Source organism: Ascaphus truei, chromosome 20, assembly GCF_040206685.1.
Source record: "Ascaphus truei isolate aAscTru1 chromosome 20, aAscTru1.hap1, whole genome shotgun sequence".
Lineage (NCBI taxonomy): Eukaryota > Metazoa > Chordata > Amphibia > Anura > Ascaphidae > Ascaphus > Ascaphus truei.
The window spans coordinates 19,469,181-19,490,800 of NC_134502.1; the positions used below are offsets into that span (position 1 = coordinate 19,469,181).

The 21,620-nt window shown below is 43.9% G+C and overlaps 1 protein-coding gene across 1 annotated transcript; it reads left to right on the forward strand.

Moving 5' to 3' along the window:
• The first annotated feature begins 19,046 nt into the window (after positions 1 to 19,046).
• LOC142470973 (olfactory receptor 6B1-like) lies at positions 19,047 to 19,970 on the forward strand. The gene has a single exon (XM_075577776.1). The coding sequence runs from the start codon at positions 19,047 to 19,049 to the stop codon at positions 19,968 to 19,970; it is 924 nt and encodes a 307-aa protein (XP_075433891.1).
• The last annotated feature ends 1,650 nt before the right edge of the window (positions 19,971 to 21,620 follow it).

Here is a 21,620-nt window from a genome sequence, read left to right on the forward strand (position 1 = left end):
ACAGAAACATTACAAACAATATTTGATCTTGCTTCTCAAGTTCCAGATTTCTATGCTATTGTCAAAGTCCCAGCACATAAAACAGGACAGGATTTTCTTACTGAAGGAAATAATACAGCAGATTCATTAGCTAAGGAGGCAGCATTAACAGGGGAATCTGTAGTATTCACTGAGCCTATTTTGATAGCAGCAGTTAAACAGACGAATACGCAAATTCTTTCTTTTGCAGAAGAACAGGCAAAGGATGTTTCTATTACCTTTTTGCAGGATGATTTAAAATCTCCTTTCATTTATGAAAATGGAATTGTATGTCATGACCAGAATGGGAAATTGTGTCCAGTTGTCCCAGAGCATCTAAAAGTATTCTTTACCCGTTACAATCATGAAAGTTTGGGTCACATAGGACAACAGAGGCTTTTAGAAGTACTTAAAGAAAAATTCTTTTGGGATAAGATGGAAGATACTGTACAGAAGGTAGTACAATCTTGTCTTATTTGTGCACAAATTAATCCCAGGCCCAAAGGACAAAAACCACCCATACAACGCATTGCACCTGCAGATGGTCCATGGTCTACACTGCAAATTGATTACATTGGTCCCTTACCTTTAGGGAAGAATGGGTTAAAATATGCTTTAATAGTGGTAGATGTGTTTTCAAAATGGGTTGAGGCAATTCCAGTTAAGAAAGATGATGCAATAACAACAGCAAGAGTCTTATGGGAACATGTGTTTTCCAGATGGGGTTTCCCACGTCTTCTTGAGTCAGATAGGGGTACTCATTTCACAGGTCAGGTGATGAAGGTTACATGTGAAATTTTGGGAATTGAACAAAGATTTCATGTACCTTACCATCCTCAATCAGCAGGTATTGTAGAACGCATGAATAGGACTTTAAAATCCAGAATTGCAAAAATGTTGCTAGAAAAAGGTAACACATGGGTACAATCATTACCTGCAGTTCTCATGAGTGTCAGAGGAACTATCTCATCAACAACTCAGTACACACCTTTTGAACTCATGACTGGTAGGAAAATGGCACTAACATTTCCATCCGAACCATTTTTGTCCACTCCACAAAAAGATGCTATTGCCAAAAACCAATGGTTGCAATTATTGCAAAGTAATCTTGAGACAATTTTACCGCATGCCGCATCTAGAATGCAAAAGATGACTCCTCCTGATTTTTCAAAGTTTTTCAAGGGAGGGAAGGTAATGTTAAATTTTTTTAGAAAAATAGGTCCATGGCAAGCAAATTGGGAAGGACCTTATGATATCTTAGACATTATGGGTATGACAATGCTGAAAGTACAACGGTTGCCTGATTCTGTGCGTAATAAACGAAGACAGCAATGTTTTTGGGTCCACATGGATCAGTGTAAAATATATATACCAATATAATGATACTGCTGTTATTTTACAGGTCATAGGTGATTGCACAATGGATGATGAATGTTATCGGATGATCAGAACTAAGAAAAAGGAAAATCTACGCGACAAAAAAGACATCAACACTAGATGGCACATCCTCATCTACATCCTGTCAATCCTGACAGTGAGCACCATTATTGCCGTCATCTATGGGACTGAACGTTTTTTTATTTTAGATAAAAAGGACAACGATACTATCAGTACTATTGGGAAAGAGGTACAAGAGACCGTTAGAACAAAAAGGAACATTGAGGACAAAATCGAGGAACTCAAAGGCTATGTTTGTCTAGGAAAGATGGAAGGGTATTTAATGAGATGTTGTGTCCGTATTGATTTTACACATGGAAGTAATATTAAACTAAATGCTAACATAGGACCTAGGGATAACTACAAATGGATAAAAGGTATCTATGAAGATAATAAGAACACTGGGTCTTGGGAGTGTGACATACAAGAAGAAGCATTTTGGAGTATTACCGTAAATGGAGAAGAATTAGTAGAATGGACAGGTGATCTTGAGGAAATTACCCCATATATATATAAAATGGGAAGATCTAAAACAGAAATACTGTTTATAGATCAAATATTTTTTAAGATCCTCAATCCAGAAGAAATAGCACAAAACCATACATCAGATATACCAGACACTAGTTTTACCAGAACATGGGAAATACAGGTAGCAAGGAAATCTAAGTCTGTTAGCGTGATATTGTTACTCACAGTAATGGACTGGATTATCCCAGAGGTGAAGGTATCACCTGATCTAGTAGAAATACAAGAAGGTAAAGATCATTTACAACTTGATTGCAGTACACAGTTAAGTTTACCATCTGAATCTTTAATGACATGGACAAGGGATGGTGAGTTTCTAGGAAGTCTGTTTCATGGAACACCAAATGTGATACAAAGAGGTTCAGTTGGGAGATTGGAATGGTCAGAAAAAACTCTTAGTTACACCCTAGATAATCCCACATTACAAGGAAAAGGGAAATATCTATGTTGTATTTCCTTAACAAATCAAAAGGAGAGATGTGAACATGCATTAGTTAATATAATCTCACCTAGAAACATCACTTGTAACAATAAGATTTTTGATCCTTCACACCCTTTTCAGCTAAATCATTTTCAGTCTAAACCACTTTTGTTAAATGGAAAATGTATGACTATAGTTTGGAAATTTAATATTTCCGATTGGAAAATTTCAACCAGATTCCCTCAGTGTAAAGAACATCTTACAAATATAGAAACAAGTATTGAACAATGGTTTGGAGAAAACACTAGAAGTACAAACAGAAACAAAAGAGGTTTAGTAGAAGGATTCTTAGGAGGAGTAGGGACAATAGGAAGCATAGCTAACAACATGGATATAAATTCTTTAAAATCTAAATTAAAAAAAACCTACAGTGCTGGAACAAGTACCACATTTCATGGCTCGGAAGAGTGACATCTGTTAAGATGAACATCCTTCCCAGGCTACTGTACGTCTTCCAGACCCTCCCGGTCTGTGTTCCGCTGGCAGACCTCAAAAGCATTCAAAATAGTATTTTCCAATTCATCTGGAAGGACAAAAAGCCGCGAGTGGCTAGATCGGTAATGTTGGCACCACGGGAATGTGGAGGTCTGGGAGTACCAGATATAATTAATTATTATCAAGCGACCCACCTAAAACAAGCGATAGTTTGGAACAACGATCCAGTGTCTTGCGGCTGGTTGGAAATTGAGTCCTCCTGTGTCGCTCCCCTCTCACTCGGGGCAATACTTTGGTCCGGAGGGGGAGAGAAGATAATATCGGACAGAACAGGCCTGGGAGCAATGAGATGCACGTGGAAAATTTGGACAAAAACAAGAAATAAATATAAACTGACGTCTTCCCCCTCCATACTCACTCCCATTTTTGGTAACCCTGAATTCCCTCCGGGTTGTGTCCCAGGGAACCTTAAAGCATTTAGTTTGGCTAACATCAAATCAGCAAGAGATCTAATAGACAAAGGGACTCTTATTCCGTTACTTGATTTACAGGAGAAATGCCTCCCCATGAAACTCCCACTTTATGGTTATCTTCAGATCAGACACTTTCTCCTAACAATTTCCCAAACATCCAAATTTGAAGGTCCAACGTCTTTTGAAAAGATGTGTATGGTGGGCACATACCGGAAGGGTCTGATCTCAGAGATTTACGCAGGGCTAGCACGGTCCAGGAGTCCCGTCAACCACAATTATATGTTGAAATGGGCTGAAGACCTCAATCTTGTTATAGACAGAGATGAATGGGAGGATATTTGGGAAGCAGCAGCCAAAACTTCTATTTGCACTACTACTAAGGAAAATATATATAAGATTCTATTTCAATGGTACTTAATCCCGAGTAGGCTGAGCCGGATCTTCCCTGGCCTGTCTGACCTCTGTTGGAGGGGGTGCGGCCAGAGAGGAGATCTGGTGCATATATGGTGGACATGCCCAAAGATCCAGACTTTCTGGAATATGATATGCTCATTGGTTGAGGAGACGGTAGGAGTTGAGGTCCGGATGGACCCGCTGATATGCCTACTCGCGAAACCCATCGAAGATATCTCTGTCCCTCTTAAAAAACTGGCCTCGTTCATTCTGACTGCGGCTCGCTGCTCAATAGCAGCTAATTGGAAAAAGATTAAACCCCCTTCTAAGCAAATGGTCCTTCGCAAGGTAAGCGAGGTCAAGCTTATGGAATACCTATCGGCGCTCCTGAAACAGAATATAGTACAATATGAGAAAGTTTGGGCACAGTGGCCTTATAATTAAAGAGATTAAAAATGAGATATGGATGCTTCAGTTGGACTCTGCATTAGACCACTAACCCCTCTAAGGGGGAGTTCATGTCTACTCAGGGTCTTTTGACAAGGTGGAGGGGAGGACAACTACACCCCTTCCCTTAGCTCTCCCCGTTCCTATCCCCTCTCTCCCCCCTTCTTCTGTTCTTCTCTCTTCTCCCCCTCTCTCTCTCTGCCTATCCTTTACAGTACTAATATAAGGGGTTTGATCTAAGATCCTCCTAAAACTGTTAATTCTCCCGGACGGGATCTACATAGTAGAATCTAAATGCATAGGAGGTTACAAAATACTAGGGGCAGATCGCCTCTTCTCGATCAATCAACCTTGAGATGCTTCGGGTTGTTCACTTTTAAATGTATATGTTAATTAAGTTTACTGTCTATAAACAACCATGTGATGTGAATGTACCCCTGTCAGAAAACAATAAAAATGTTTGACATAAAAAATACAGCTCAGGCGACAAAAAAAAAAAAAAAAAAAAAAAAAAAATCTGATCTAGAAACCGCAGGGTTAATAGGAGGAAAAGGAATACAAGTTCAGCGAGGTTTGAATCAAATTTTGGAAGGTATGATAATAAAAACTGCTTCAGTAATAGGACCTTCTGTTTTGCATCTCCAAGAAGCAACCTTGGATCTTATAAAGAGTGAAGAAAAAACCAGGGTAGCCAGAATGTGTTTGGAGATACAGATTGAATATTCCATGGATTTTAAAATAATGGCTCAGGCTTTGCAAGGTGGTATCACACCTCTAGGAATACAACGAAGTTTGCCAGAGGAATTTATATTTGCTCAAAATCATACAGATCTATGGGTAAATAAGTGGTTGGGTTGTAAAAATGATGTATGTACCAGTACCTCTTTAATACCAATATTAGGAAAGGAAAGCGTTTTACTTCCTATGACAGTATTAGGAATACCCATTAGTACTACTAAATTATTGTACTATAATCTCCAATATCCTGATTTTGTTTTTGACATCATTACAACGGAAGTTGAGCAAATGGATCTTTCTGCTTGTTTACATTTCAATTCTAAAATAATATGTTTACCACACCAAGCTAAGACTATCTACCATTCATGTTTCCATAATCACACTTCATGTTCAGGTCGGATTGAGACAATAAAAACATTTCACGATCTTGTCACTCCGGTAGAAAAAGGCAGGGTATGTATACAAGTGATGTCAGATAAAGAAATAGTTAAAGCTTTCTTTCCTATGTGTACACATTCTGAGGTTTTATTAAAAGGATTGTATTGTATTGGAGGAAGTCCAATTGGAATATATTTACATGGAATTCAAGTGAATATGTCACAGATTCTCTCAAAAAACGTAAATATGATTCCATTACAATTTAATATATCTCAAGTAAATGAGTTCCCTTGGGAACAATGGACTGAAGAAATTAAAAAAGATGAAGGTTTACTTCAGATGTTACAAAAACAATTAAACGAGGCAGAAATTGTTTTTCAACATGAACAAGGTAAATTAAAAGAAATAGAACATGAATGGTCAGTAATGTCAGGATCAGCTTGGTGGGCAAAGTTTAAAAAATCCGTTGCAATGTTATCAAAATCTTCCACAGGATCAGCAGTGGGTAGTTTTTTAATCCATCCCTTTATTATCGTATTATGTGTGGCTTTAATATGTATAATGTTTCAAGTATTTTTAATATGTATCATGAAAAAAATGTATACACAGATAAAAGTAGAAATGACTCAAGGAGAGAAGATTTTGAAAAAAATGATGAACAGAAATTTACAAAAAACCTCCAACTCTTCCAATAATGATCCTTTGATTTAGGAGATATCTTTTGACATATTGTCCTTATAATCTTTGAATGTGATACAACTGGTGTGTGATTGGTACAGGGATTTTTTTTTATATTTTTATATAAATTAGAGGGGCTGTAAGAAATTGTCTTTTTCTTAAAAGAAGTTTAAACATATACACACACATCTGAATGAATGATTAAAGGACAATTGTTGAAATGGTGTCTAATAAGAAAACTGTTCTAACACTGGAATGAGCTTGAAGGTCATTTTTGTCTATCTCTTAGTATTCATTACATATGAAGTCTATTCTAATAACAAGAATGAACAAAGGTCAAAGGCTATAGTCCTAAATAGTTTGAAGCTGTCACAGCAGCTGGTGTGTTAATAATGCTTCAGCACAAGTCCTAGCTAGGAAAAGTGCTGTCATAAGACTTTTATATTCAGAAGTAATTATACGTTCAGCAACTTTGAAGCTCCTTATATGTTGAGAGGTAGTTCATATCATCAGCAATGTAGATAAATGCCATGTTAGGATATAACATCTTCAAGGTTGAAATGGCTGACTGGGTGGGTCTTTTTGGATAAAAGGACCTTCAAGTGAGTTAGTAGAGCAGGCAAGGAGACCAGAGAGAGAGGGCAGAAGATCGTGTCAAAGATCTGAGGACTGGAAACAGAAAAGCTATCATCTGGAAAGAATATCAGTCTATTGGAAACATTGTCATCGTCATTCTTACTACTTTTGTATGTAAGTAATTATTTTCAAAATAAACGTTTTGTTTTTGTGTGCAAACGACAAGAATGCTGAATTCTGTTATACTGACGTAAATCTACAGAAAAAGCGAATTTAAGGACATTTAACAAAGTCCATAGAAATGTGGGACCAGGGGCGGTCGGGAACTGGAAGGGGTAACAGAAAACCCTGAGGCTTTTGACGGAGAGTTTTGCTTTGAGCGCACGTGGGGCATGCGCTGGTAAATTCCAGAATATCTTGAGACATCCTTGGCCACCAGAAATTCCGACGAATGAGATCAGTAGTCTTCTTAAAACCTGGATGACCTGCAGATTTAGAGGAGTGACCCCAAGACAGGACTTCTGAAACAAATTTGGATGGTACAAAGAGTTTGTTGTCGGGAACGACCAAGTCCTTGGGAATGCGTCTCTGGGAGTGCAAAATATTGTCAAGATTCTTGAAAGTAGACGTGGCGAGAATCCTCTCATGTGGAAGGATAGTCTCCAACGATTCCTCTGGCCTCTCCTCAGAAGAATGTATTCGGGAGAGTGCGTCTGCCTTTACGTTCTTGGTCCCGGGGATATAGGACAGGTGAAAATCGAATCGAGAAAAAAAAGAGCCCAACGAGCCTGTCGTGGACCAAGGCGTTGAGCATTCTCTATGTAAAGAAGATTCTTGTGGTCCGTGAGAATAGTAAACGGCTCTTTCGACCCCTCCAGCAGGTGTCTCCACTCTTGAAGAGCCATCTTCACGGCCAGAAGTTCCCTGTTACCCACGTCATAGTTCCTCTCGGCAGACGAGAATTTCTTGGAAAAATATGCACAGGGATGTAACTTATCTTGGGACGTATATCTCTGAGACAGAACGGCACCAGCGCCGCAATCAGAAGCGTCGTCCTCCAGTACAAAGGGAAGTTCAATGTCGGGATGACGGAGAAAAGGTGCGGATATAAAGGCTTCCTTGAGTGTCTCGAAGGCGGAGATGGCCTCGGATGACCAAGCAGAAGGATCAGCTCCTTTTTTGGTGAGCGCAGTAAGTGGTGCCACAATGGTGGAAAAACTCTGTATAAACTTACGATAATAATTAGCGAAGCCTAAAAAACGTTGTATGGCCTTGAGAGAATTGGGTCTTGGCCATTCAGTGACCACTTGAAGTTTACCGGAGTCCGTCATAAACCCCTCATCGGAAATGATATACCACAGGAACGGAGTAGAAGTCGTATGAAAGGTGCACTTCTCCAGTTTAGCGTATAAATGGTGTTCACGGAGACGGAAAAGGACGTAGGAGGTGTGGCGTATATGGTCCTGGAGATCTTTGGAAAAAATCAGGATATCATCCAAGTATACAATAACAAAAATATTGAGTACCTTACGAAAGACGTCGTTGATGAAATCCTGGAAGACAGCGGGAGCATTACATAAGCCGAAAGGCATTACCAGATATTCGTAGTGTCCACTACGCGTGTTGAAGGCCGTCTTCCATTCAACCCCCTTCCTGATGCGCACCAGGTTATAGGCACCACGTAGATCCAACTTGGAAAAAATCTTGGCCCCCTGTAATTTATCGAACAGTTTGGTAATAAGGGGAAGGGGGTAACGATTTTTAATAGTGATGTGGTTTAAACCCCTGTAGTCGATGCAAGGCCTCAACGACCCATCCTTTTTCTTGACGAAGAAAAACCCAGCCCCTGCTGGGGAATTTGAGTGACGAATAAAGCCTTTCTTGAGATTCTCCTGGATATATTCATCCATAGCGTGAGATTCTGGTAACGACAAGGGGTAGGTCTTGGTCTTGGGTAGGGAGTAACCAGGAACTAGATCGATTGGACAATTGTAAGTCCTGTGTGGTGGCAAGAGGTCTGACTGTACCTTATTGAAAACGTCCCGGAATTTGACGGAAGGTAGAATAACTTCGGGAACCGAGGTATTGGCCAGCAGTTGATGAGTCTCGCCTGACCTCGGCCTCCAGGAAATGGGAGCGGAGGAAGTCCAGTCAATGAGAGGATTGTTAAGTTGTAGCCAAGGAAGGCCAAGGGTGATGGGTATCCCAGGAGCGTGAATGGCATCGAGAACTAAGATCTCCTTGTGTAGATGTGAAGACAGAAGCAAGGGAGCCGTCTCTAAGGAGATGTGGGCCGGGGTAAGAGGACGTCCATCGATACCGACGAGTGCGATGGGTACCTTCTTTCTCACTAGTGGTATGCGGTTAACCCTGGCGAATTCTAGAGCCACGAAGTTTCCTCCAGCTCCTGAGTCAATGAAAGCGGCAGTAGAAGTCTTGAACTTATCGCCTGAAAGGAAGACTGGAAATGTAAGTTTATTAGGGAGTTCACCTTTAAGAAGGGGACGTGGAGACATTACACCCAGAGAGAGCCCCTCTGTACTCACTGGGTGTTCCCGTTTCCCGGACACAATGGACACTCCCGAACCCGATGTTCCATGGATCCGCAGTAGAAACACAATCCCCCGGCGTGGCGGGACTGCCGTATCGGTGTGCGGATGCGTTGTACCCCCAATTGCATTGGCTCTGGCAACTCCAGTGCAGGACGAAGAGGTGTGGTAGCACTTGAGGGAGCAGGAGTGCTGCTGAAAGTACTGGAGAACGGAACTTGAAGGTTATGGAAGCGAGCGCGCTGACGCTCTGAGCGGCGTACCTGGATGCGTTGATCCACTCGGATGGCCAAATCAATCAGGACCTCCAGTTGATCCGGCCTGGATTGGCGAGAGAGTTCGTCCTTGATGGGATCTGCCAGGCCTTGCCAGAATACGGAGATGAGAGCCTCTTGTCCCCAGTTAGTCTCGGCTGCTAGGGTCTGGAATTCCACAGCATACTGCGTCACCGTTCGCCGTCCCTGCGTGATCTGGAGGAGAGAAACAGATGCCATCTCCCGACGAGCGGGGGAATCGAATACCCGTTGAAACTCGACTTTAAATGCTGGGTAATCTTGGGTAAGGTCAGAACGTCGCTCCCAAACCGGGGAAGCCCAAGCCAGGGCGCTGCCAGTGAGGAGGATATAAATGTAGGCTACTTTCTTGCAATCAGTATTGTAGAGATGGGGGGCCATTTCAAACTGCACCTCACACTGGTTTAAGAAACCCCTACAATCTTGCGGTTCACCTGCATAAGGCTTGGGAGGAGGAATCCTTACATCTGAGCCGCTAACTGCGCTTGCGGAGTGGGGGCTTACATCTGGCGGGGTTGCGGTCAGTACCCTGTCTGAGAGTACTGCGACCTGGCGTGTAAGTGCCACAATTTGATCCGCCATGGCCTGGTTTTGCTGAAGCAGATTAGAGAGAAACTGCTGTAGTTCGGTCTGGTCTGCGTCTTGTGGGCTCGACATAATGTTACGCCGGTGCTGCCCGCAGACCAGACCCGTCCCCTGTGCTGAGGTGGGACGTAGGGATACACGCACCCGCAGCAAAGGGAGCGTGTCCGGAGTGTGGTCTTATTGTTGCCAGGCCAGGTATAGTAGTGAAGACAATACTTGCCGGTACCGGTAGTAGAGAAGGAGTAGTTATTGCCGTTGCCAAGATCAGGGATGCCAGAAGTCACGAAGTCCAAGTAGAGCCAAAGTCGAGAGCCAGAGGGGGTAGTCGTCCAATCCGCGTCAATACCTGAGGAGTCACTGAGAGAATAGTCAAATGCTTCCATACAGAACTATGTCGAGCGACGAGTAATGGGAAGCACAGGCATAATAAAGCTGGGCAGGCCAATGGGAAAAGGGGGCAGGCCTGGAAGACTGCAGGGAGTCCTCCCTGATAGGAGAGAGCTGTTACAGCCCATCTGAGTGTAATCATTGATTTGCCTTGAACTGTGTGATGCTTGGGGGCGACGCCTCACTGCAGAAGCAGTGGTTAAAAGTGCTCTGTTAGGCGTGTGCTCTGTAAAGTGAGAATGCATGCACATAACGTCTGGGGCTGGCGTGCGTGTAATAGGGCGTGGGCGCGCCCGGCGCTGAGCAGAGGAATCGCCGAGGGGAGTGATCCCGCGACGGCGGCAGGGGCGAGGAGCTGTGGAGACCGGTAAGACAGGATTATTTTGTGTGTCCAGGGACTCCTTGCGGAGAGGGAGTGCTTTGTGTGGGAAGCGAAGAGAACGCCGATTCCTGACAATTTTTCTGCTTGACCCTTGTCTCATCCCAGTGCATCTCCATTGACTTAAGATCACATGGAGAGACTGCCCAGCACACTCCTTTATGCCTGTGTTAGACTGCCCTGAGTGCTGAAGGCTTCCATCCCTCCCTGAAAGGGAGATGTCCTCTGCAGTATCATCAGTGACATCCACAGGTTCATGTCCTTCATATCGCGGCACCACTGCTTGTTGAACAAAATCCCAATCACACTCCCATGAAGCAGAGCCCCCATAAAGCTTACAAGCTCCCCAAATTGTATCTACGTACTTAAAAAGCACCAAACACTTTTCTGACGCCTTCTCCAAAATAAAACTAGCTAAGATGGTGAACACCTGCAAACAATCCCCAAAATATTTAGGAGCCTCCCTTCTCTACCTCTCTGACTTCTCATTCTCCTTTTTAGCCATGGAGGTTCCTTAAAATTGGGGAGAAAAGCAAAATGTCCACACACATCTATTTTCAAACTTTATCCTTCACCTCTTGTGACAAATTCATCCCCAATGTGCTTGTGGCACAAAAATTTGCAGCCTCAATTATTGTTTTTACTTCCCCCCTGCTGCCCTGTCTCCAGCATCTTTTAGCAATGTCACCTGTGCCCAGCTCTCCTCACCGCTGGCTTCCCCAGTTAGCCCACTTTCACAGCTGATGAAGAAACCACCATTGCCTGCTTTTCACTACCTGTCCCCCCCAAAAAGACCACCCCATCCGGCCATGACACCCGCAACCTAGAGTTTTCAGCCACCGCAACCCTCCTCCTCTGTCATACCTCAATACTTGCCACATGTCCAAGAATACCAACTTGTCAATGAAATCGCTACGATGACATCTTGACCCCAATTGTCTATCAGCTCCATCAATGCCTGCATTAATTACTCACTATCGACTGATCATGTCACAGTCACCGGTATTGCAAGCCAGGCTTCCTCCACTACCGCCTCTTCCAACATAGCCCCCAACAGACCTGTGCTCCTCCTCCTATGGGCCATGATCCAGGAATCCCAAAAGTACTGGAGCTTCTTCTTCTGGACTGAACCTGAAATGGAAAAGTAGGATAAGGCTGCACACCACACTAATATAAATTTCTACCCCACACCAACCCTTGTCCTCTTTTCCCAAACTACAACAGTTAGGTCCATCCCCTCAGCCCCCTCAGCCCCAACATGGCCGGCAGTTATTCATAGGTTGTAAAAACGGAGCACAGCAAGCAGGAGAAAATGAACAAAGGTGGGGGCTATGATTCAAAAATTGGTTAAAAATGGTTTATTGAAAAAGTTTACACATGGTCTGTTGCAGGAAAAACCACCACTAACATCTTTCGCGCAACGCCGCTTTGTCAAAGAGTGTGACTGATCCTGAAATGGAGAAGTATGATCAGGCTGCATTTCTCACTACTTTAAATTTCTACCCCCCACCAACCCTTGTCCTCTTTTCCCAAACTAGAAACAATTAGGTCCATCCCTTAGTTCCAACCCGGCCGGCAGTTTTGTTACCCTTCACTGACAAGTTCAGGGCCTGACTTTATAGGGCCTGAGTCAGAGTGTTTGGGATGCCTGGTGATGAGGCACACGTAATTATCATATGCTCTTCTTAATTTCAGACACCGTGTAGACATTCGTATAAACAATTATGCATGTGGACCAGCGCGCTAAGGGTTAACATTTGCTTGTACTTTGTGGAACGTCAACCCCACCCACTGGAATGTTAATGAGCCAAGAGGACACAAAGAACATTGTATTCACAGCTGCATTGATTCTCAACCCAAAGGCAGACAGCCTTTATTGCAGACAAAGGGCAACCAAAGGGTATGAGCCGTTTGCCCGCGTTCGCTGATGTTTGATGTTAAAGTGATGTTAAAGCAATATTAAAGCGGCTCTATTTAAATCTGAAACGTACAAGCCCTTTATCCCCATCTTATACTATATTAGTGAAAGCACTGTATGCCTGCCTGCCTGCATGCATGCATGCCAGCCTGCCTGCCTGCTGGATGTCCGGTGTCCCTAGGGGAAATCTCATTGGTCCCTTGGGCCGCCCCCGCACACCTCTCATTGGCCTGAGGCGGAGTGACGGCCCAAAGGACACACAGGGACACAAACACACACACAGGGACACACACAGGGACACACACACACACACTCACACACACACACACACACACACACACACACACACACACACACACACACACACACACACACACACACACACACACACACACACACACACACACACACACAGACACACACAGACACACACACACACACACACACACACAGGGACACACACACACACACACACACACACACACACACACACACACACACACACACACACACACACACACACACAGGGACACACACACACACACACACAGTAGGGGGGGGGTGTACATTAGCAGCATGTATAACCCGGGGGGGGGAGCCTCCACACCCGCACGCACCTCCTCCTCTCCCCGTGTCTCCCGCGCTTTCAACCCCCCCCCCCCCCGGCGCCGCTACAGTCAGCGGAGGAGCGAGTGCCCGGGACACAGCGGGGGAGCGGCCACAACAAGCTGCCTCCCGCCTCAGTTCCACGTGGGAGCGGCCGGACGGGTGAGTGAGCGGCCTTCACCCACCCCTCACCCCCCTTCAAATCACCTCCCCTCCACTCCCCCCCCCCCGGCGCCGCTACAGTCAGCGGAGCGAGCGAGCGCCCGGGACACAGCGGGGGAGCGGCCACAACAAGCTGCCTCCCGCCTCAGATCCACGTGGGAGCGGCCGGACGGGTGAGGGAGCTGCCGGGCGGGTGAGTGAGCGGCCGGACGGGTGAGGGAGCGGCCTTCACCTCCCCTCACCCCCCTTCACCTCCCCTCACCCCCCTTCACCTCCCCTCACCCCCCTTCACCTCCCCTCACCCCCCTTCACCTCCCCTCACCCCCTTCACCTCCCCTCACCCCCCTTCACCTCCCCTCACCCCCCTTCACCTCACCTCCCCTCACCCACCCCTCACCTCCCCTCACTCCACTTCCCTTCCCTTCCACCTCCCTCCACCCCCCCTTCACCTCCCCTCCACCCCCCCTTCACCTCCCCTCCACCCCCCTTCACCTCCCCTTCACCCCCCCCACCTCCCCTTCACCCCCCCCACCTCCCCTTCACCCCCCCACCTCCCCTTCACCCCCCCACCTCCCCTTCACCCCCCCCACCCCCCCTCCACCCCCCCTTCACCTCCCCTCCACCCCCCCTTCACCTCCCCTCCACCCCCCCTTCACCTCCCCTCCACCCCCCCCTTCACCTCCCCTCCACCCCCCCCCTTCACCTCCCCTCCACCCCCCCCCTCACCTCCCCTCCACCCCCCCTTCACCTCCCCTCCACCCCCCCCCTTCACCTCCCCTCCACCCCCCCCCTTCACCTCCCCTCCACCCCCCCCTTCACCTCCCCTCCACCCCCCCCCTTCACCTCCCCTCCACCCCCACCCTTCACCTCCCCTCCACCCCCACCTTCACCCCCCCTTCACCTTCCCTTCACTCCCCTCTTACAACCTCCCACCACCTCCTCACCACCTCCACCCCCCTTCCCACCTCCCCCACCCCCCTTCCCAATTCCCCACCACCTCCCCCCCTTACCACCACCTCCCCCCCACCCCCCCTTCCCACCCCCCCCCTTCCCACCACCTCCCCTTCCCCCCCACCCCCCTCCTTCCCACCACCTCCCCCCCACCCCCCCCCTTCCCACCACCACCCCCACCCCCCCCCCTTCCCTGAGGCGGAGTCACGGGCCAAAGGACACACAGGGACACAGACACACACACACACGTAGACACACACACACACACGTAGACACACACACACACACGTATACACACACACACACGTATACACACACACACACACGTATACACACACACACGTATACACAAACACACACACGTAGACACAAACACACACACGTATACACAAACACACACATGTAGACACACACACACATAGACACACACGTAGACACACACGTACACACACACACACACACACACACGTACACACACGCACGTAGACACACACGTACACGTAGACACACACACATGTACACGTAGACACACACACACACACATGTACACGTAGACACGTACACACACACACACACACACACACACATGTACACGTACACACACACACACACATGTACACGTAGACACGTACACACACACACATGTACACGTATACTCACACACATGTAACGTACACACACACATGGAGACATACACACACACACATGGAGACATACACACACACACATGTACACATACACACACACGTATACACTCACACACGTATACACACAGGTATACATACACATAATGTATACACACACATGTATACACACACACACATGTATACACACACACACATGTATACACACACACACATGTATACACACACACATGTGTATACACACACACACATGTGTATACACACACACATGTGTATACACACACACACATGTGTATACACACATGTGTACACACACACACATGTGTACACACACACACATGTGTACACACACACATGTATATACACACATGTATATACACACACATGTATACACACACACACATGTATACACACACACACACATGTATACACACACACACACGTATACACACACACACACACACACGTGTATACACACACATGTGTATACACACACAAACATGTGTACACACACAAATGTACACACACACACACACACACACACACACTTATACACACACACACATACAATGTATACACACAAACATGTATACACACACACAAACATGTATACACGTGTATACACACATGTGTATACACACACACAATATATACATACACACAATGTATACACACACACATGTGTATACACACACGTGTATACACACACACACGTGTATACACACGTGTATACACACACACGTGTATACACACACACGTGTATACACACACGTGTATACACACACATGTGTATACACACACATACGTGTATACACACACACGTGTATACACATACACACACGTGTATACACACACACGTACACATACACACACACACACATGTATACACACACACACATACAATGTATACACACAAACATGTATACACACACACACCCCAGCACCACCACATCAGCACACCGGTATCCCATGCCCCCCCAGCACACTGGCATTCTCGGCTCCCCACCATTCCCAGCCCCCATCAACACCATCAGCACCCACACATCGCCACCTTTGCACCTCCCCCATCGGCACACCCACATCCGCACCCCCACATCAGCACCAAACCCTCCCAAATCAGCACACCAATACAATCACCATCAGTACAGCCACAGCAGCAGTACCACCGCACATGGGCCGCGTGGACCACTCCCCACCCAAATGCCACACCCACACCACAAACATCCCGGGCAATGCCGGGGCTCTCAGCTAGTGTAACCAATTTTTGAACTCTATCTGTCCATGAAATGTCTGTGAATTAACTGTATGACCCTGTTCTCTTAATGTAACCATGTCTTTTAGAACTCTGTGCCCAGGACAAACTTGAAAATGAGAGGTAACTCTCAAAGTATTACTTCCTGGTAACACATTTTTATTAAAAAAAAAAATGTGGTCATCATTTTCAACCACATCCTAATGACTTCAGATAAAGTTATACATACTTAAATAAAGTAGATACAGTGTTAATATTGTCCCACCATCACTATTGATTCATCACCTAACCAACTTTTCCTCTAACTCCTAGGGTCTTAAAGAAGAGCACGACTATTGGAAGCTGGGTCGTTGTGTCTACTTCTTGAGGCCACATCAATAGAAAAAAGACATCAACAAAATAAAAGTAATACAAAGAAAATGTCTGATCCTTCATGAATTGTATTATTATGTAAAGAGATTTTACAGCTTCTCAGGTCTCTTCAGAATAACCTGATATTAATTTAGCAGGGGGAAGGTTCAAATATCTTTGTTGGAGATGCCAAACTGCAGGAAAGCTCTGTGAGGCTACTGATTGGGTGGGGAGTTGATGTTTTCCTCCCGGAATTACTTTCAATCCTCCTGATGGAGTCTCCATGGAATTCTGTACTTTGAGTATCACAAGGACTGTTCTCTCTACTGCATAAAGAGTATAAAAACCTCTAGCAAGCTGGGTGTTGTTAACATTACAGTCTGCCAGTGACGGACACTATGCCCAGCACTAGAAGATGCTCCCATAATATAGGATTAACAGAAAGAACAGATAATTATTTCAAGTCTTATTTATTTGATACATACATCTCACTGTGGACATTTACAAGTGAAGGCTAATCTGATTCTCTGAAAAAGCAGAGCCTAATACTGACTGAGTCTAATCATTGTTGTAGACACTATATATGAGGGTAAGTGTGGGATACTGAGGTAAGTCAACTTAATCTGTTTTGCTGTAGGGGTGGGATTTTAATAAGTAGAATTGTAAGTATATAACCCAAGTTAAAATTGCGGTCTTAATATTACATTAGGGTCTATATTCCTCTGGCACCAAAAAACAGATTGTAAGCTCTATGGGGCAGGGACTGTGTCTGCAAAAATGTCTCTGTAAAGCGCTACAATAAACTAGCAGCGCTATACAATTATTATTAATTATGTACTAATGCAAATAAAAATTCCCTTAAATTTCCCTGTATCATTACTTGCTCATAGTTCTGTAAAAAAAAAAACAACTTAATCTGTTATTGGTATATTAGACAGAACCTTAGCAAGCTCAAAACCCTGACCCACAATATTGTATACGTATGTAATGTATATATTTATTTGTGACAATCGGATTGCCACATTGAAATCTACTTCAAGAATACTACAATAAACGGAGAAGCCTCAAAGCACATCCAATATGACCAATTATTTCCTTGATGACTATATGTTTTTTCTATATATTTTCTTCTTATAAATATTGTTCGATTGGTTCAATCCTTTGGCCAAAATATTTGAAGCCTGCAACCATGTCATGGTAGACCCAATTAGCAGGTTATGTAGGCATTACACATGTTATACTATCTTTCTTCCACTGCAATGAGAAAAGAGGAAACAAAACAAAAATATAGGCAATTACGTGGGATGCAGTAGAAGAAATACAAGAGACACTATATAAAATTGGTCGTGTAGAACCTGCTTATGGAATCTACATTGACGTAGTTGAAGGCTTGAAATATTTTGGCCAAGTTTTGCGTATGAGAAGAAAAAATATAGAAAAAACATAAGTGGCTCTGTGTTTGGAGCATTGGAACCTTGTTCAATTCCCGGTGTCAGCTTCTTGTGGCCTTGGGCAAGTCACTTTATCTCTATGTGCATCAGGCACTAAAAACACATAGATTGTCATCTTCTGGGGCAGGGACTGTGTCCTCAAAATGTCTTTGTAAATCGCTATGTAAAATTAGCTGCGTTATACAAGAACAAACTATTATTATACAGTAATGAACTAAATAATTTGTCATATTGAATGTTCATTGTGGCTTTATACTTTAATTGATATGTCGCCTTTGGGAAACGTTGGGAATTTTATGAGTTTTAATCGGATATGTGGTGTTATCTGGAGGAACAAATTCCTCAAAAAGCAGGTCCCCTCTAGGACAGAGATACAAAGTTGAGCTCTACTCACAAATTCACAGTGCAATTCTTCATTTATTACAACAACCAAGAACAGAGGAGAAACAACGTTTCAGGTCCCATATGGACCTTTCCTCTGTTCATGGCTGTTACAATTAATGGAGAATTGCATTGTGAGCTTGTGAGTAGAGCTTTACCTTGTATCTTGTTGGCCGCACAAGCAGGATTCTCCTTGCCTGAAACTGTTTCTGTGTAACTGTATTTTCTGGAGGAGCAATGAAGACTTCTAATCTGTAGTCATGATTCTAGGTAATTAACATTTTCCAACTTGAAAATGTTTTAAAAGAGCTTTGAAAGCTTTGAGTCATGTAGCTTTGCATTCTATGTATTCAGGGTTAGTATTTCCACGGGTATGGGGTAGGCAGTAGAGACAAAAGGAGGGAAAAGGAGACAGTCGGGAGCAGAGTGCAGGGGGTAAGCAAGATTGAGATAAAGAGAGGGACATTGGAATGGTTTCTTATTCAACCTTTAACTACCTCTCATCTTAGCATATCATAAGTATCGAAGATGTAATTTGTGATTCTCTGTCATTAGGCGATGTTTGGGAAGAATCAAACCATAGTCACAGAATTCCTGCTTCTTGGATTCCAGAACATTTCCAGCTTCAAGATTTTACTCTTCACTGTGTTCCTCATGACTTACATTATGACCTTAAGTAGTAATCTCCTGATCATTATATTGGTGTCAGTCAGTCACCAACTCCACTCTCCCATGTACTTCTTCCTGGTTCACTTGTCCTTATCTGACATCCTGCTCACCACGGTTATTGTCCCCAAGATGCTGCACCTCATATTGGGAGAAGGTGGCACCATGTCTGTTGCTGACTGTATCTGTCAACTTCACTTCTATTGTTTCACCTTGGCTACAGAGTGTTTCCTTCTCACAGTGATGTCCTACGACCGATACCTTGCCATCTGTCACCCATTGCATTACACAACCATTATGGATTTCAAGCTTTGCCTCCAGCTGGCGATCTGGTCTTGGTTCCTAGGATTTGTGTTGACTTTAATCCTAATTATTCCGATCAGTCAGTTACAGTTCTGTTGCCCTAATATCATTGACCATTTCTTCTGTGATTTTGCTGCTCTTCTAAAAGAGTCTTGCTCGGACACCTCCTTTATTGAAATTGAAGACTTTGTGCTAGTTGTCCCTATAACTTTTTTACCATTTACTTTCATCATTGTGACCTACGTATGTATCTCCCTCTCCATCCTCAGGATCCCCTCCACCACTGGGAAACAGAAAGCCATCTCCACCTGCAGCTCTCACATCATGGTGGTTTGCACATATTATGGGACACTGATTACTATTTACTGTGTTCCATCCATAGGCCACTCATTTAACATAAACAAGGTCCTATCTCTGCTATACACGGTGGTGACTCCATTCTTCAATCCAATCATATACAGCCTGAGGAACCAGGAGATCAGAGCAGCTCTGAAGAGAAGGTTTCACAATTAAACAGTCTTCTTGGATGAAAGGAGAGGGAGGCAACCCAATCTTTGAACTTCTTCGAACTGTAAAGATGGTAAGATGATTGATGTTGGATTTGCGTTGTTTCATCTGGAGTAGACACTGCGTAGCTTGAAGACAGGTGACTTCTTACTGATGAGATGTGTTCCAGGGTGTCCCGGCTCCCAATAGGAAGATTCACTGTATAGTTATATGATAAGAAAGCTCTGCACTTGATTCAGCACATGTACAAATGTAGAAATTTTTATTTGTATCACTGATACATTATGGTGGGATTTTCTGTTATATTCTGAGTTATCAATGTCATTAATTCCTATGGAAAGTCTGCTTTATAGCTTGAAATTCTATGTTATCAGTAAGTAAAATAAAGCTTGCTACATCTGTAACATACATCATTTGATAAAATAAAGCAGCTTCACCATGACATGTATATTCCCTGTATTGTAGTACATGTATATTATTGTTTCTATAGATATTAATTTTATAGACACAATATGAATACAAAAAGTATAGATTGTAATAATATTATAGTAATAATAAAACTGGAGATATTAATATTTTTAATTGATTTATTTATATTATAGATGAAATTGTTAATATTATTCATATTGTTATTAATATTATTTATATCAATATAGATCACACCACCAATATTTGTGTTAATATATATATAGAATCCGTATTGTATCGTATGGTCTATTTATTCAATAAATACATACAATCGTGATATACACACACACACACACACACACACACACACACACACACACACACACACACACACACACACACACACACACACACACACACACACACACACACACACACACACACACACACACACACACACACACCTCGACTGTACGTAATCATTATTGGGTGTATGTACAAATTGGTGATTATTTCTTAGTACTCACACACCCATAAATATATTGAATGCAGTCCTGAATGAATTTTATCATAATAGTATATTCATGCAATATTGTTTATATATACTACATGTTTACACTTGTTTTAGGCATTTGATAACATTATTGATCTGCCAATTTTTAATTATATAACTAATTGATATTGCAAGGTGTTGTGCACTATGAACAGGACACTCATTGTCTTCAATTAATGTTTGTTCCTTTAATTGTCATCACACATGTGTTTATACTAATTAAGCTACCAAGTGGTTGATTGACTCATCACTATAAATATGTTCTGTCGTAGACTGGTCAGATATCTCCTGATGAAATCACTTTATGTGAAGACACGCGTAGAGAAGAGCGTTTTTTAGCTGCTGTCACACCGTGATATACATTTTGACTCTATCCTCACTGCCCACCTCATTACGGACTGCCTTTGGGAGTGCAGAGAGACTTCTCTGATCAGCCCCTGCATTGCGGGGTCACGGACTGCAGACCTCATATCCGGATACACTAACATTGTGGAGGACTTCCGGGTCACATTGTGGTGAGCTTTTTCCTGTATCCCCTGCTGGATGTCGGTTCAGCAGAGCTGAGAAAACCCAGACAGAGAGAGGGCGCGCCATCCAAGGCACAACGTGGGCGGTTGGCGAATGAGTATACTCATTATATGCATTTATTTATCCTGTGTTTGTGAGTTCGCATTTGTTGGTTTTATTCATATTCA